Source organism: Parus major, chromosome 3 (assembly GCF_001522545.3).
Source record: "Parus major isolate Abel chromosome 3, Parus_major1.1, whole genome shotgun sequence".
Lineage (NCBI taxonomy): Eukaryota > Metazoa > Chordata > Aves > Passeriformes > Paridae > Parus > Parus major.
The window spans coordinates 14,581,420-14,598,374 of NC_031770.1; the positions used below are offsets into that span (position 1 = coordinate 14,581,420).

The 16,955-nt window shown below is 43.8% G+C and overlaps 1 protein-coding gene across 1 annotated transcript in view; it reads left to right on the plus strand.

Annotated features, from left to right (window-relative positions):
- The first annotated feature begins 11 nt into the window (after positions 1–11).
- The window catches only part of KCNK12 (potassium two pore domain channel subfamily K member 12), a 28,772-nt gene continuing 11,828 nt past the window's right edge, over positions 12–16,955 (plus strand). The window contains exon 1 of the mRNA XM_015623281.1: positions 12–363. Coding sequence (XP_015478767.1) covers positions 12–363 — 352 coding nt within the window. The remainder of the gene's footprint in view (positions 364–16,955) is intronic.

A 16,955-nucleotide genomic window follows, 5' to 3' on the forward strand; every position in this document is an offset into this window, starting at 1 on the left:
CCGCGCACCGGATGATGCCCCCGCGGGGGGCGGTGGGCTCCTGCCGCCGGCGGCGCCTGGCGCCCCTCAACGAGGACAACGGGCGGTTCCTGCTGCTGGCCGCCCTCATCGCGGCGTACCTGAGCGCCGGCGCCACCGTCTTCTCGGTCCTCGAGAGCCCGTCGGAGGCGGCGGCGCAGCTCCGCTGGAACCGGACCCTCCACAACTTCAGCCGCATCTTCAACATCAGCCTGCCGGAGCTGCGCGCCTTCCTGCGGAGCTACGAGGCGGCCATGGCCGCGGGCATCCGCGTCGACGCCCTGCGGCCCCGCTGGGACTTCCCCGGCGCCTTCTACTTCGTGGGCACCGTCGTCTCCACCATAGGTGAGCGCCGGCCCGACGGCCCCGCGGAGCAGACCCGCCCGTCCGGGGGATGCCGCTGCCCCGGCCCCGTCGTTATAGCGACCAAAGTTTGGGGAGAGAGGCGCCGCCGCGTTGCTGTGGCAACAGGGGCTTCTCGGCGCGTCCGGGTCCCTCTGTCCCCGCTGGCCTCCCGTCCCCAGGGTCGCGGTCCCATCGCCCCCACCCCGCTGCTCGGAGCCGGGGACCGGCGCCGCTCCCGCCCCGCAGCGCTCCGGCTCCCGCGCGTTCGCAGGAGCGCCGGCCGTCGTGGCTGCGGGAGCCCCGTCCCTCCCCAGCAAACTTCTGCTGCCGGCGGCTGGGCTTCTTCGTTCTGCCGACCCGCAGGAGCGAGCGGGGCCGGCCGCTGCCCGCCTAGCGCTGCCTGCCCCGGGATGCGCCCGCCGGGCGAACGGCTCGAATGTACCGGGAGAGGCGGCGCGGGGGCCGGCAGTAGCGGGCTGATGGGGATGCTGAGCGAGAGGCAGGCTTTCGCCGAGCCTGGCCGCTCAACTTGGTACCGGCTTTAAGTGCTGGCAAAGTTAGGATGTGTATGTGTTTAAAGACGCGAGGCACACGATGTCGTGTCTTCCAGCTGTTAGCACGATACAATGTTTTCAGTGTATCGCTGCAGTTTTTCGTGTCCCATAGGTGTTTAGGGAAAGCGGCACTTTGTAAAGCAAATTATGAGTTTTTGTTTAACTCTGTGGCTATCTACTACTCTTGGACTATTGCCTGAGAAACTCTGTCCCTGAGCACGAGATTTTAGCGGTCTTAAGTCTGCCAGTTTTAAAGTTTTGTAGGAAGCCAGGTGTCTTCTGAACATAAGCATCGTGTTTTTCCCTTTGTTGTAAAAGAAGAAACTTGCAGCTCATTGTTGCATTTACATTCATTAGGTATGGAAAATGTTTTATCAATAATGACTAATCCGTATAATGGAGTCATGATGTGAGTACAGCAGTGTTGTCAGGTATTGTTACTTTTTGCATTGAAAAATCCAGTTAACTTCTGCTTTGCAATTACATTTGGTAGCCTGGTCATTAAAACACTGTTTTAATGAAGCATTAAGATTTCTTCATCACAGGAACGTTTCTTTAAAAGAGATCTTTTTGACTGATCAGAATGAATTAACAAAAAAAGCCAATGTTTTAACAAACCCATTCTTTCATTACACCTGCTGTGGGAAACAGAAATCTTCGGGTGATGTGTAAACACGCTGCTTCCCTGCCAACTGGCTTCTCTGAGGTTATTGAAATGCAAAATGTTTCCTCTTACTTCGCATTTGTTTCCATCTCCACCTCATTGCCCCTTCTGTAGTCTGCCATAGCTGGGCAGAGGGAGTGAAGGACTCAGCAGGGAGTTCTGCCTGGTCTTGACAGGTGTAAATGGCAGAACCAAGAGCTGTGTGTCTCGTATTCCTGTAGCACCAACCGAGGGCAGTGCTCTCTCCTTAGAGTAAGTAATGTCACATCTCACATGCGAGGTGGAGGCTGAAGACTGGGTTTTTTTTGATGTGCAGCAAAGGCTGGGTTCTGACAAATGTTCCCCAAATCGTACCTTCTCTTGGAATGCTACCTGCCAGTTCTTACTCCTGGATTTCTTACAGCACTTGGTGTGAGTTCAGAGAGCCGTAGAGCAAAGCTTTGCTGTGAGTGAGGAGATGCAGCAGAAGGTGGCTGGAAGCGAGGCTGAGATGTGCCTGTGGGCACAGTGAAGGCCATGGCAGAGCTGCTGTGCTGGGGGTGCCCATCTGCACAGCGTGGCAGGAGTACCAGCATCCTGAGGCTGCTGCGCTCCATCGGGCATGGCTTTCACCAGCTACATGTACAGCTCCTGCACATGAAGAGGAGCTGCTGCCCCCTCCTCAGCGCTTCTCTTCGTGTGCCTCTTCAAGCTGCTGCAGCTCGTAGAGGCAAAGCCCGTGGTGAGCTCAGCTGCAGCAGGGTTTCTTCCACCACACAGTTGTATTCAGTTATTTTTGGCAGTTCCTTTCAGCAAAAGCAAAAAAACCCAATGAATTCACTAGTTTTCCCACTAAAATACGATGCTGTGCTCTTAGTCAAAGGTGCACAAAGCTGTCTGGCTCGTGGTCCCAGCACGGGAAAAACCAAATGGCAGCAAGACATCACCTGGGTGAGCAGTTCCAAAGCCATTCTTTCAAGGTCCATTTTTGACCCTTCCAGCCAGCTCGTGTGTGCACCTATCCACCTGGACTAGCTTGATTCCACCAGCAGCTCACACACCACATTATCCTGGCCCTGAGCAATTTGATTTACTTTTGTGTCACGCTTAATTGACAAGAATGCTGTTTTTACCCAACCTTGCCAAGACATGCAGAGTCAAAACAGCTTGCCTTCCTCAACAGCTTCATCAGTTACGTGTGTCAAAGCAACTTGGTTACTCCAGCTAAACACACCACTACCCCAGCGAGGTGGTGGAAAGCTTCCTTACTCACTGCCTAACAAGCAGCAAGTATACTCAATGTCTCTCAAGGGTAAATCACCCACAGGTTACTCAGCTTCTCATCTGTAGAGGACTCCAACTCACTGGAATCTTGCTATGTCTTTTCAAGCCCTCGCTCTGTTCTCGACAGTTTTAATAAAACTACTAAATCTTTCACATGTAGGCATTGAAATACAGTCATCTAGGGACAGGGCTGCAAGTTCTCCTGGAGCTTGTGTAGAGCTGAGCTGAGAAAGACTCCAGTTCTTCATCCTTCTGTGAGCCACAAGCATTAGGAATGGCCAGGCTGGGAGAGACCTGTTCTGTCCACACGCCTTGAGCTGGCTTTTTGCAGAGTCAGGAAGCTCCCCTCCTTCAGGTGCCTCCTTGGCTGCAGTTCTGCACTTTCCTAATTCCTCAGAGACACAATAAAACAGTCTGTGTGAGAAACATGTTAATGGGGTCTTTAAGAAGCGAGAGTTGAAATTCTAATTTTAAAGCATTTTCCTGAATAGCCCACAAAGTGGGTGGCTTATAGTCCATAAAACACCCTCTTGATAGCACTCTGGGCATTCAGTTTTTATTACTGTATTGTTTGTGCTTGAATAATGAAATGCCGAGTCTGTTTTCCTTAGACACATCTGGATTTTCAGAGCTATGTAAGAAGATCCTTCGGTCTAGTTTCTGATTGCTTGCTGTCAGGCTACGCCTTATATTCAGTCATTATTTTGCTCTCCAAAAGGTACTAGATTTCTAGGCTATTATTATTATTATTACTATTATTATTATTATTATTGTTGTTACTTCTTTAAGGGGCAGCTAGGTAGAATTTATTCTTGATTGTTTGGTCTGACTGTAGACTTTGGTTTTCAGTTGAGTTTTTCTCTCCCTGCCCCCTCCCCCAAATGCAAACCACCTATTGTACTTTGTTAAAGACTGACAGCAAAACTATAACTCAGACCAGGTTTCTTCCTGGTAAAATGTTACAGATGCAGGCATAATCAGTCCTACCTTTCCCCATATTCTGGTAGCACAGACTTATTCTGCCTAGCATACCAGGCAACTCTGGAATGCCAGAAGATCTGGATTTCTGGCTCAGTCCATGAGTCTGGACTTTACACCCAGATTTTTTTCTTCTCTTAAGTGTTAGAATAAACCATAGGTATAGTAAAACATTTTGAAACATAGACACATTAAAATTGGATTCTAAGCTTCTTGTGTGTAAGTACATGTTCCAAAAATCAAGTGATAGAATTGATTTATAGAAATTCATACCAAACATTAAAAAAAGAGGTCAAATGAAGTACTCTGATATATAAAAGTGATTTTTTGATATAATATTTTTTTTGTAGCACCTTTACTGTGGGCAGATGATTTTGGGATGGAACATGTCTAGGTTATGTATGCTTGAGAAGTGCCCCTGGGAAGAAAAGATGCATGGATCTTCTCTCTGTACAGCTGTGCAGAGGTTACAGGTGTTGGGGGCACAGTGTGTGGGAGTGAGCAGGACTGTTCATACTTGCCTTATCCCTGAGGTATCCTGTTAAATGACTCAATATTCCTGTGGGCTGACAACTCCATCCAAAGGGATGGGGCATGCTCTGCTCTTAAGAGACACAGCATTCTGTGTTTTCTGCCATCTCACTGGTTTGGCAGCTGTTCTCCTCTCCCTGCTTAGGATGTCAGCTGGGTTAGACCTTCTCTCTGGGTCCTCTGCAGGGACTGGCATAGACAGTCTGGCATTTCTGCTTGTGCTCCACAACCTAAGCACCATAACAACTCACTTCTAAAATATCCTCTGGCTCAGGATCATAGTCTTGTGAGAATATCTGTCAGTCCAGATGTTCTGCAGGTGTTAATTTAATGGAAGTGATGTGCAAAGCACACTTGGACAGCTCGGCAAGCACGGGTCAGGTGTTGGACTGTGCTGCCAGGAGCCAGGGGGTGGGCCTGTGAGAGCAGGCACTACAAGGATAATTTGGCAAGAAATCCCACAAATAACCAAGATGGTCTGAAGGTTTAAGGGGTAAATATATTTGTCCCATCTTCTTCACTGCTGTATTCCAGAACTGGAGCTGCAGCCACAGGAGGTTCTGGCTCTCTGCTGTCCCTGAATGCAGCCTCACTGTCTGTAGGGCCAGCCCAACCAAAAGGCAACAGCCAAACCAGAATGTGCACCTGATAAGCAGCAGGGTTACCTCCTCGGGGCTCTGCAGGTCTCTGGGGCTTGTACAGGCAGCTTTTGCAGAGGTTTCAGATTAGGGGGGAGTTGCCTCCAGAGCTGACCTTCTTAAAGTTAAGAAATAATCAAACAAAACCAAATGAGAAAGCAGCTGGAAGAGCCAGCAGTGTTATTAAGCTGCAGTGTCAGGTTATTTGTCTTTGCCATCTGATACACAGTCTGCAGGCAGAATGAGAGTGTGTTTCAGGCAGATCTGATCCCTTTGGTGCGTGTCATGTTTTGATCAATGTGCCGGTGGATTTCTGACTTCTGACTGAGTTACTTTCTCACTCCTGTAATCTCAACAAAGAACAGAGAGCAAGAGGCTCAGAGGGCAGCAGGTCAGTGGTCAGCATATTTCTTTGGAGAGTTGTGATCCTGCACTGACTTTCCTCAGGTGAAGAATTGTCACCATAGCAATGTTTTCTGCTTGCCATTGCTGCATGGGAATATTAACTTCTTTGGGTGCCACTTGTAGGAATTTCCTTAAGTGTGTGGGCATAGGTTGGGAGCTCAGAGCAGAAAAGTAATCTAAATCACAGCTTGTTTCCTTGTAGTTGAGACCAACAACGCAAAGCTTTACTTGGGATACATCCACATAATTACGCAGGTGGTTTGAGGAGTCGCCACTGAAAGGTCACCATTTGTCATTTTGATCCTAAATTTGTTGGGATTTTATTCTAGAAGGCAGGAGGGAGGAACCCAAATACTTGAAATAAAACCCTTTCTAAAATTAAAAAAAAAAACCTGTGAAAAATATTATTGTGATCTCAGTGCTTCTTAGGGTTTTCCTGCCACTATAGGGTTATGCCAGCCAGAAAATTAAGCTTTCACTGTGGTTTGGTCATCTAAACTGAATGATCTCTACAGAGCAGTTCAGATTAGTTAATCTAAGCATTTCAGGTGTTTCTTTAATATTAAACCCTAGCTAAATGTTTCAAAGCATTAGCATCAGTAACTGATGGAGAAGTCAAGGACAAACAAATTGAACTTCTTTTTGCCATGGCTGTGGAGTTTGAGGTGCTCAGCTGGAGCACTGAAGTGTGGGGTCTCCAAATTAAATGTCAAGCACCACAGCTTCGTAGAGCAGTCATCCAAAAACCAAGTTTTGCCCAGCATTACATGAGATATGGTCCAGCATCTCAGCAGTTAGGGGAGATTTTATACTGACTTACGAGGTGCTGGTTCAGGTTCAAAACACAGATCAGCTGGAGTTTGCAATCATGGGTTCTCCATTTTTGCAGCCTTCAGGGTGCCTCTAGCTCGGGTCATTGAAGGATCAGTGTCTGCTTACTGAGCATGTGCTTCCTGCTCAGCAGAACATTCCATTTGGTCTTCAGTGATAGTCCTGGAAATACCTCTATTTTAGCTCCCTATGCATTTACAAGAGCTTGTAGATGTCATTGCAAACCAGACACTGGTGTGCCAAAGCACCCCTTTGACAGCTGTCCATCCACATGTGGCTCCAGCCAGTCCCTCTCTATTACCAGGCAACCTCCCTGAAAACCAGTTATCGTGCCTGTGATAGCTGTGAGGAACCATAATTACCGAGTTTATCAGCTGCCCTGTTTGCTGCAGGCTCATAAAGCCAAATCCTGCTTGAAACTCTATGGCCTGTGCTCCCATTGAGCCCTGCCAGTCCCTGGAGTCTTCCCCCCACTTTGTTCTCCTGGGAATGTGCCCCCTTTCCTTCTCATAGGGTTTACCTACTGCTGCTGCTCATCTTTCCCAGCCTGAACTTCTCCAGCTTCTTCTGCCTTCCTCCGATTAGTGTGTCCTTCTCCACTGGAAATTTGTTTGCTTGATTAACTCTCAAATATTTGTTTGATGTCTTTGCAGTCTTTCATGTTAAGAACTACCAAAGAGGTCAGAAGTAAAGCTTTACAGTTTCTCTCTCTTCCTCATCACACTCATCCCCCTTCCATAGTGTTAATCCTGCTATTGACCCTCGTTTCTTTCTCAGTTTTTCTTCCTTCTCTGATTGTCTTCAGTTTAACACAGATCATGTGCACACCATCATTTTTTCTCACTTGTACCACAGGGTCATCTTTGCCAGCACATGGTCTCGTTTTTATGCAAGCTTTAATTGCTCTTCATTGTGGAGAGGAGAGGAAAACAATTACAGGGTTGTTCTGTTGGCAATTAACTTCATGTAACATTACCTACTGCTGGCGGTGTGCTGGAAAACACAATGTCATTTCTTTATTTTAATGAATGCAGGAATACATTATCTTGAAAGCTGTTAAGTCAAAGAGAATTTTGCCTCTTGCCATAGTAGTATCAGGGTTAGAGCAATAGAAAAACAGCTTGGAAGATTTCATATGCAATTTTTAGACTGAAACAGCTTGATATTATTGAAAACATAACCTTTGGCCATGATCTGAATAAGCTTTGCTTACCTATATCAAAAGAGATAGTTTTTGTAGTGTGTCAGCACCAAGGGCATTTTGGGAAAAGACATTTAAGGACAAAAATTAGGGTTCGTGCTGGTGAACATTTGAAATGTGAAAGTCCTCCTGAGCACAATAAATGTTTGAAGTGATGATAATAAAAACCTTTTGTGAATAGAAACATTCTAGTAACAAACAGAATTATAATCCAAGGGGCAATTGCATAGCAATCCAGACAAATAAAATACCTCCTCAATAGCCTGCTTCTGCTGAAGTCAATAACAGACCAGTCTGCAGAGCTTTAGGAAATCCTACCTTAAGTACTTTATTGGCACACCAGGTTTATAAAACAAATGCACTTTTTATTACTGTGTAAAATACATCCCCCTCAGCTCAGTGGGTTTGTTGATGGCACTGGCTGGCACACCTTGACATGGGAGGGTTTCAGTGCAATCTTTCTTGAATCAAATAAGTAGAATGAAAATTAAATCTAATTGCGTTAGACAAGGCAAAGCATTAGCAGCCTTTACAAGTAATTAAAGCTTTGGAGTGGAATAAGATAAGAAATTGAATGGTTTGGTGTTAACATATGGGATTACTTCTTGTGGGTGAGGCACTGCTATTGCTGGTGTTTCAAAATCCACAGTAAGTGCACGGAAGGAGCAGTAATGCCTTGATAACAGCTGTAGCCCTGCAGCAAGTCCTCACTGGATTTTACCCTTTCTGAGCTTGTCCCACTACAGCTTCTTCCCCTTTAGAAATTATTGGCCAAATGTTTCCCAATCTTTCTCAAGTCTTACACAGGCAAATTTAATCATGACAGAAACTGCAGCTAGAAGAAATTTGCCTGTGTGAGAGCTGAGTGAGAAACTAATTCAGTAAATTTCAGTTAAAGCCAGATAAAACGCCTTTGGTTATTCATCATTAGATATTCTGTCATCTTGTTGCTCAGCCTGAGCATTGTGCAAGCAATATATTTCTCTCCTGAGGTCAAACAAAAAACACAGTGTCACTCATGCTCAGTGTGCATGCAGTCAGGTCTGCTTTAAGCCCAATGGAAACAGGAGGGAGTGACAGCAGTGTAAAGGTCTTAAATGCAAGTTGTGATTTTCATGAGAGAGGCAGAAACAAGCTGTTTGATATTTTGATTAGTTCATTTACAAAACCTGCTTCTGGCAGAGCTGTGAGGACCAGGAAAATCTCAGATAAAATCAAAAGCTCAAAACTGTCTTGGTAACGTGGTGGAGTTGTTCAGCATCATTAAATTTAAAAATAGTCAAGGGAAATGCATACTAAGGAAGGGTTAAATGAAGAAGTAGAAAATGGGAAATAACTGGTTAGTCAGCAGTCCTGACACCCTCTATTTCTGTTACAGTAACTTAAAATCAGGTCTTTTTGCCTTCATGAATGAATTGGAAGAGCTGCCTGAGCAAAAAGATACTTGAGAATTTGCTTCTTTGCTTTCAGCTGAAACTTCTTAAAATAAGGGCTCCATGAAGGTATATTTAAACCATTAAGAACCCCAGGTAGGTTTATCAGTTTTGGTTTTTGGTTTTTTTTTTTTTTTTCATTAAATTGTAACTGTAGAAGTTTGTACAAAGATTTGAAATAAAAAAAATATAAATAGGCCTAATAGTGAAAAGGATGTTTTCACATCTAGGGCCTTTTTATCCCTTGGATACATCTTTTATAGGCAAACTCTTTGTAAAGCAGAATAGCTGAGGCAACTCTCAAGAAACAGATGTTCTCTGAACACCTACCTACACAAACACCAGTGGCAGAAGAAAAATATGCCACAAGTCTGTTGTTTAATCCAGTCAAAAGAGAAGCCAACAATATAACCATTGAACAGCCTTCCCCATCTGTAGGGCTCAGAAAGCCCACAAGTGACATCTTTTATCAGACTTCTTATGCAGGGCAATATGACATAGACCCAAGATCACTTGTGAAATTTAGATAATGCTGTTTCTTAGCCTGAGAGGAGAGATACTGTGAAATGTACTGGCACTGAAGTGACAGTACATGTGCAAGTATTCTGAAGAAGCCAACAATAGCTCAAGAATATAACAAAATTTGTATGCCATTTTTCACTTGGAAATCAGAAAAAAAAATGGCTCAACCTTGGATGTACACAGACATCTGAAATACAACTGCAAGTTTCAATAAACATCAAAAGCATGTGTGAATGCTAATGTTTGAAATGACAGGGCATAAGCTTTTTTCTGTTAGGATGTTGCTTAGATACACTATTATCTACACAAAAAAAAAAATTCTCATAAAAACATAGGGAAATAAAACGGAAACAGCTTTAAAGGATAAAAAATTATGATTGCAACAGAAATCTGCTTTGGAAACAATGTTCACCTAGAATCATCAGCTGCATGAAGGCTGTAGGAAGGTCAGAGGAGGTGGCAGTGTCTAACTTTAGATATTGGACACATCTTAGGAGCAAGAAGGAACTGGCGATTTTTGGGGTCCATGAGCTCCACCATCATGTATATCCATGGTTACTGTGACACACTTCATATATTTCTTGGTTATCATGCTCTTGTTTTCTGTGTGTTTTTTCAAACAGTTACTCAAATGCAGGGGTGTTTCCTCTGTCTGAAGGTGTTTCAGAAAGCCCTGTGTTTTAGGTGATATTGGGCAGTGCAGTAAGCCAAGGCAGATGCTTCTGCACACAACCTGGATTATGAGCAGGGGTTTGATACCCCCCTGACAGCTGTTAATGTGAGACTGTGGAGACCCTAAGCCTGTAGTGCAAAGAGGAGGTTTTTTCCACAGTAATACAACTTTGTCAAACAGCTGTGGAGCGTGTGGGATATATTTTTCCATTATTAACACCACCACCATTTCAGAGAAGATTATAGCAAAATGGTTTTCCCCAGCTGTTAGGAGAAGAAAAGAAAACAAGCCAGAGGCAGTGTGGCTAGAGGACACAAAATGATTCACACTACTACCTTCAGTGTTAAAACAAAACCCCATGGCTATATTTCTTAACTCCAGTATTTACAGATTCTTGACAATGACCAGGGATTGGATAATTAAGTTACCACCTTCCCAAGCACACTGCTCATGAGAAATGTCCATCAAAAGACGTTTCTTAGAAGGAATGCATAAACATCTATGTTACAGTTGCTTTCCTGAGAAAGCAGCTACAATTATGAAAACAAGATCAGAAGGTTTAATTTTCAGGGTGACAAGGCAGAACCCTGCAATCATCAGGTGTGGAGGCAGTCACAGGAAACAGCTCTGGGCTAGTTTAGATCGATGTACAAGGAGACAGGCTGCCACCAAAAGAAAGAACATCCTGCTCTCATCTCCTTTTTCTGGAAGTCCTCCTTTGTGAGGTGGTTTAGAACTAATTTAGGCAGCACTAACCCATATTCTTTCTGTTTTAACAAGCCATCAGAGTGCTTCAGCTGTGCCAAGGGGCAGAATAACTGATAAAACAGGAGGGCATTTAGTAGCATCTTGCTGAAGATTTGTCCAAGAAAGGCAGCATAAAATGAAGAAAATAATTTCAGTCTTGATTTTTATGACTGTAAACCATAGTCTGGCCCCAAGAGTTTAGGAGACAAGAAGACTGTATTATTTATAAGAACAATAAAACCTTAAATATTGAAAGAAAGTTTATGAACAATATTGTTCATAAATTGTTCATTGTCTATGTTAATAGAGAAGGGAGATTCTCACACCACAGGACATGTCGACCCCTTTACAGTCAATTCAGCAAAAATAGTTCTAGTTTGTAGGTCCTGACTTTTTTACTCTGTGTAGTTTGAATTCCTATTCCTGATTTTCATCCTTCTCTGAGCTTTATTCTCCACCATCTCCTTTTAGGAGAGGCTTCCTCTCCCTCATTTGAAACCATCTTCTCTTGCAGTAGGATTAGCCAGAAAACTGAACATAAGCTTGCCAAAGACTTTGAGCCTCAAGCCTGTGACTCTCCCCACGTATTCCCTCTTCAGAGGGGCCTGCTTAGCAAGACCTTGGGCCAGAGCTGCTGCTCAGCTGGCAACACTGATGGCTTGGCACAAGTCAGTCCCTATTTGCTTGTACAAGGTGTATAAAGAGCAGCTGGCCCCAGCCAGGGAACCATAAAACTGATTTAGAGACACTTCTGCTTCTTCCTTGGCTTGGTTCTGTGCCAAAGCAATTTCAGCAGACCTCCTTCTGTATTTATTGGGGTTTGTCTTTAGGATAATGGCATGTGGTAGTGAGCAAGGGTGGACTTGTTTAGTTGGTCTTTGGCGTGCACTTCCTTTGCAGGCTGTACACAGAAAGGGCAACATGCAGTACAGCTGAGAAAAAAAGCTTGCCTACTTGTTCTGAGTGAAAAGAGCAAGAATACTGCTGCTGCCGGTGGAGCTGAAGCTCCAGTGTTTATCTTTTTAAGAGCCATGTATCACTCAAACATACAAAAGTTAGGCCACTTGAGCTAATAAATGTGCCCGCTGAGTACCCACTAGATTCTGAAGATCTTTTTTGGAAAGCTCAACAAGAAGGTGTCAGCTTAGAAAAACACACTTGGGAAACCTGCTGCGAGGAGGAGAAGTTAAACATTCACGAGCAGCCAGGTTTTGAGGAGGTTATTCCTCTCTCCTTCCCTGAGGTTTCTTTGGGGTCACCCCTAGTGCCATCAAGGTGGTAACAGTTGAGGTTTCTGAGATGAAACCTCCCCCTTACTCCTCTCAGTCCAGCATATCTGTCACCCTAAATACATTGCTGTGGATGTGTCACACGTGATAACCTCTCCTTAGGTTGTGGGGTCCCTTTCTCACCCCCCTGATGTTGTCAGGTATCAGCCCCACACGGCAGCACCTCTGCATGCAAGTACTCTGTGTCTGGGGTCATTCTTCACTTTCCCATCTCCAGGGAATTTCATGAGACAGGTTTTCCTGCAGCTTCTTATCCCTCAGTTGGCTGCCTAGTCCTCTTTACAGCAAAAGAAGTCCTTCATCACCACCTCCCCTACAAAATTTCCTCTCCATAGCACGTGAGTACTCTGTTCAATCCCAACATCACAGCCGCCAGCACCTCTGGACTATTTCTTAATTCACCTTTTGATTATTTAATGTAATTGGTACAAATTGATTTTTTATTTTTTTTTCCTAAGGGAAGCTTGTCTTATTTTAAGCTTACAATTCTATTAACTCTTTTTAAAACCAGCATACATTAAAGAGGAATGAATGACCATGACCTTTTAGCCTGTGGTTTAAAGCATGGCCAGCAGAGAAATGCCAAGGGTGATTGATTCTGGTGTTCACTGATGTCAGGCATCACAGCACTTTGGATAACCAATAACCTGATCACTGTTGTGTGTAAATAGAGTAAAACTGGTCCTGTAGAAAGCCTGTAATAATCACCTGCAGCTCTTTGAAACTCCTTAAAGTTCAATTAATCATCTGGCTCTGTTCTGCCAGCGTGGCTCCTTTTGAGTAGCAGTTGTCTCAAACACCTGATTAATGTTTCACAGGTGGAAATGAAACAAAGAGTACCAGCAGAAACATGGGTGGTTTTTAACTACTTTAATTTCATTTATGATGGTGCTCTTGGATGAATGGATAGATTGTGGCAATCAGTCCTTATTTGCATGGTCACTCAGCATTTTCTCTGTGGAATATCTGCCCCAGTACATGGGTCACCAAAGACTGCAAGCTGGTGTATGATACAGGTTAGGCCAGCCCTAAAACTGCTGTTGTATCTCATTTATTAGAAATAGCATGGGTCCAACTTAAGGGGTCTTAATTCACACAGCGCTGGACAGACCGCTGCTGTTCAGGGGGTGTTTGCAGAGAGTAATCTAAGATCAAATGGGATTTTACAGCAACTTTTATATTAAAGGCTTTGCAATAGAAAAGCTCTAAAAAAAATTACTGTATGAGCCTGAAGGGGGTTATTTTACTAAAGCAGGTTGAGAAAGATGTTAAAGTAAGTCTTTCATTTGTAGCCTGAAAATGCAGAGCCGGTTGGAAGAACTGACTTGTAGAATTCCCACTCCTTGGGTAAAAGCTCTGGATGCAGCAGTTTTGTCAGCTCCGAGCTGTGACCCTGTATCCAAGGCAACTGTTTCTGGATGTTAGGTGGTAAGAAGCTAGGGAATAAATGGGAGGCAGTTGTAAAATACACAGGTATGGCTCTCAGGGGAAATAATGATGAAATGCTAACAGGTGGGAAAGGGTGGAAGGAAGCACCAGAACCCAAGCATGAGGTTCAGACTAGGATGTATGGCTTATGTGTTAGTCAGTCAAGACCAACCACGCCTATTGGAGAGCTATGAAGTAAAGCAAGTGCAGAAAAGGCAGGAAGGAGGAAAACATGAAAATTGGTAGCTCTTTGTTTCTCTCACTGTTTGTTTGTAACCCCCATCTCTTAGCCTTTATGGTGCAAGAACTTCTTTCTGTCTGGAAGCAGCATTCTGGTTATAGTTGTTTCTGTCATTTATCTCCAAGGAACCATTTGTTTAAAAAGTTACTTTCAACCATTTTATCTTATTTTGATTTCCTTAAATACATGATGGTTACATAGTGGTATAGAGGTGATGCTTCTTTGATGATCTAAGTGCTGTTTCACTCTGGGATTTCAAATGATTGCTCCAGTGTGCTGACCTGCTGTGTGAGTAAAGTCCTGTGGCAGGACACCTGTGTAAGAAGAGCTGGGGTGGCTGGAAGAGGCAGGGACACATGATGGCCTTTCTTGTTATTTTTTGTGACTTTCTTGTGTTCAGTTTTTGAGGTGACCAAGACTATTGCATCTCTGGGTAAATGCATCTTTTCTCCAAAACTGTCACCCCCTTTAATCTCAAAATATAGTAAGAGAAGGTAATTGCCAAAGTGATTTGACTGAGAGAAGAGCTCACAAGTACTAAAGCTGCTATTCCTTTCTGTCTTCTGGCATCAACCACCTCTTACTCATAAGAAAGTGGGTAAAAGAAAAGAAAGCAAGAGCAACAGGAAGCATATGTCACAAGTTTGTCCATCTGTTCTACCTCTCGAATCCATCCTTAGCTTAAGTAATTTAAAACTCCAGATGAGCAGAATTGTAACCACAAACCTTTTATGCAAGTCAGGATGAAGGTCTCACTAAATGCCAGCACTTAACCATGAGAGGCTGCTGAAGAGAGTTTTTATCAGCTCATCTCTACTAATTCTCTTTGGGGAGGAGAAATATCAACCAGCTGAAATTAATGCTGCCATAGAGCTTGTTTCTGAAGTGGTGGGGCAGAATTTGCGTGAGGGAGGTTCAGGTATTGCATCTGAGCCACACAAAGTCAACCCCAAGGCACCTGTAAAATATGTCTCAGGGCCATGAAAAACACAAAGCCCTGTTGTGCTTTTCCCTTGTACTGTGCTGGAAGCATAGGCAGTTCTGGATGAGTTTGCTTCATCCAGGCATCACGGTGTTCTCAGCCTTGGGCGGGGGCTGAGCTCAGAGGTGAGGTACAGAACGTACCAGGACCAACTCCTCGTGGTTGGGGTGACACCAAGGGACAAACACAGCTGGCAGAGGAAGACCCTGCACAGAGAGCCTGTGACTGCTTCCCTCAGCCAGGTGGTGACCTAAGGGATGTGTTTCAGTGGTGGCTTGGCAGTGCTGGGGTAACTATTGGACTCAGTGGTCTTAAAGGTCTTTTCCAACCTAAATAGCCTGGATCCACTTGCTGCCTGTTTTATGTATCTCTTAGCATTCTCATTGCTGTGATGGGCCCTTTCACCTTGCCTAGCTACATACTGAATTTTGGTAGCATTTTGCTTCAGAAAAATCTTGATCAAACAAACAGCATCAAAAATATAAAACTTCACCACCTCTCTTGAATGATCACCAGAAAATACTAAAAGGCTTCAGCACATTTACAGCTTGATCCAAACTGTCGCTATCTCTTTCTTTTTTAACTAATTAATAAATGTGTCTAGCCGTATGTGTGACAAAAAAGCGAGTTATTTTGATGGTGATGTTCACATGCTTGCTGTGAAGCACATGTTTTAAGTGTTTTGCTGACAAGGCACAGGCGAACAGATGCCTTCTCCATAACAAGTTGGCTGTGTATCCCTAGCTGGCAACCACAACAGGCTCCTTCTGAGGACCAGGCACTTTTGGATATTCATCATGATGAATGGGAAGACTCCTGCTAGCAGCCAGCCCAACCCAGAGAACAGGTCCACCCCACAGAGAAGATGGAACTGAGAGCTTCCCAGAGCCTGTGGCAGGCTCCGTGAGGTCTGCTCAAAGGTGGTCTTGTTAACACTGCAGAATGGACAGATGGTGGGTCCAGAAAGCAAAACGTAATGATCTCTTAGGTAATATTTTCTGGTAATACTGTGCAAGTTTTTCACTGACTTTTACAGAAAACACTCTTTTTATAATGATGCTTATGATCATAAAATCATTGAATGGTTTGGGTTGGAAGGGACTTGAAAGGTCATCTATTCACATGGGCAGGGACACCTCTCACTAGAGCAGGTTACTCAGGTTATCAGGTACAGGCTGACTTGCTGGCACACAGCTGTTTCAGAGCCTGCCAAGTCTGTTGTGAAAGTAGGACCACCTCTTCTCTCATGCATCTTCATGTCACTGAAAAGATATGTCTGAGTTTACTTGTCATGAGCATTTACGTTCTTCCATCAGGCAATGGGAAATTCTTTATCAACAAAGAAAGAAGGGAGCACAAATAAACTACCCTGAAAAATTCAGCCATTGCAAAAATAGATCAGTACATTTCAAGCAGCAATCTCAACTCATTATATATAGGCAATATTATCCTATTGCTGTTTATAAAGGTGTATCATGGTAATTAAACTGGATTTAATTATCTCATTATGCCCTGTAATGAGTTCATTATCCTCTATGCTTTTTTTTCTCAAACTTCTGTTTATATAGTCTGGTGTCGATATTTACCTCCTTGAATAAGTTGCTTGCTCAGTATTTTGGTGGAACAATACAGCAATGAAATTTCAGAATGTGGATTTTTCACAAAACTTTAATTTAGATTAGATGTGGTTATTTATTCATGGGACATAAACAGTCACCTCAATCCTGTCAATATGTTTTTTGCCTGAGTCACCAAGTGTTTCTACAGGGAAGAATAGCAGAACAAAGCAAATACCTTCAGAACTGAGTTTCAGAAGAATCTTCTTGGAATAGGATGTGAAATATATGTGCTTTTCATATGATAACTGGTATCAGCAAATCACATGGAGTAAACTTACTGTATTTATTTTCATGCTAATTTAAGTTCAATTTTGCTGTTATTTAACCATCAGCTACAAGGCATTACTGCTTACTTATAAAACTTTGTGTGTGAGTAATGTTATAATAATAAGGAATATTACAATAAGTAATTCATATAAAGAAGAGTTGAATTAATATTGTTGCTGGATCTTCCCAGCGTTTGTATACTCTGATTTTTCTATTCAGCTGTGCAGCAGTGTTTCTCCCTGCTGTAATCATCCATCTGCAAGTTCCCAATGCCCCCAGTCTGCCAGGCAGCTCTGCAGCGTGATGGCTTTTCCTTCCCTCTGTGA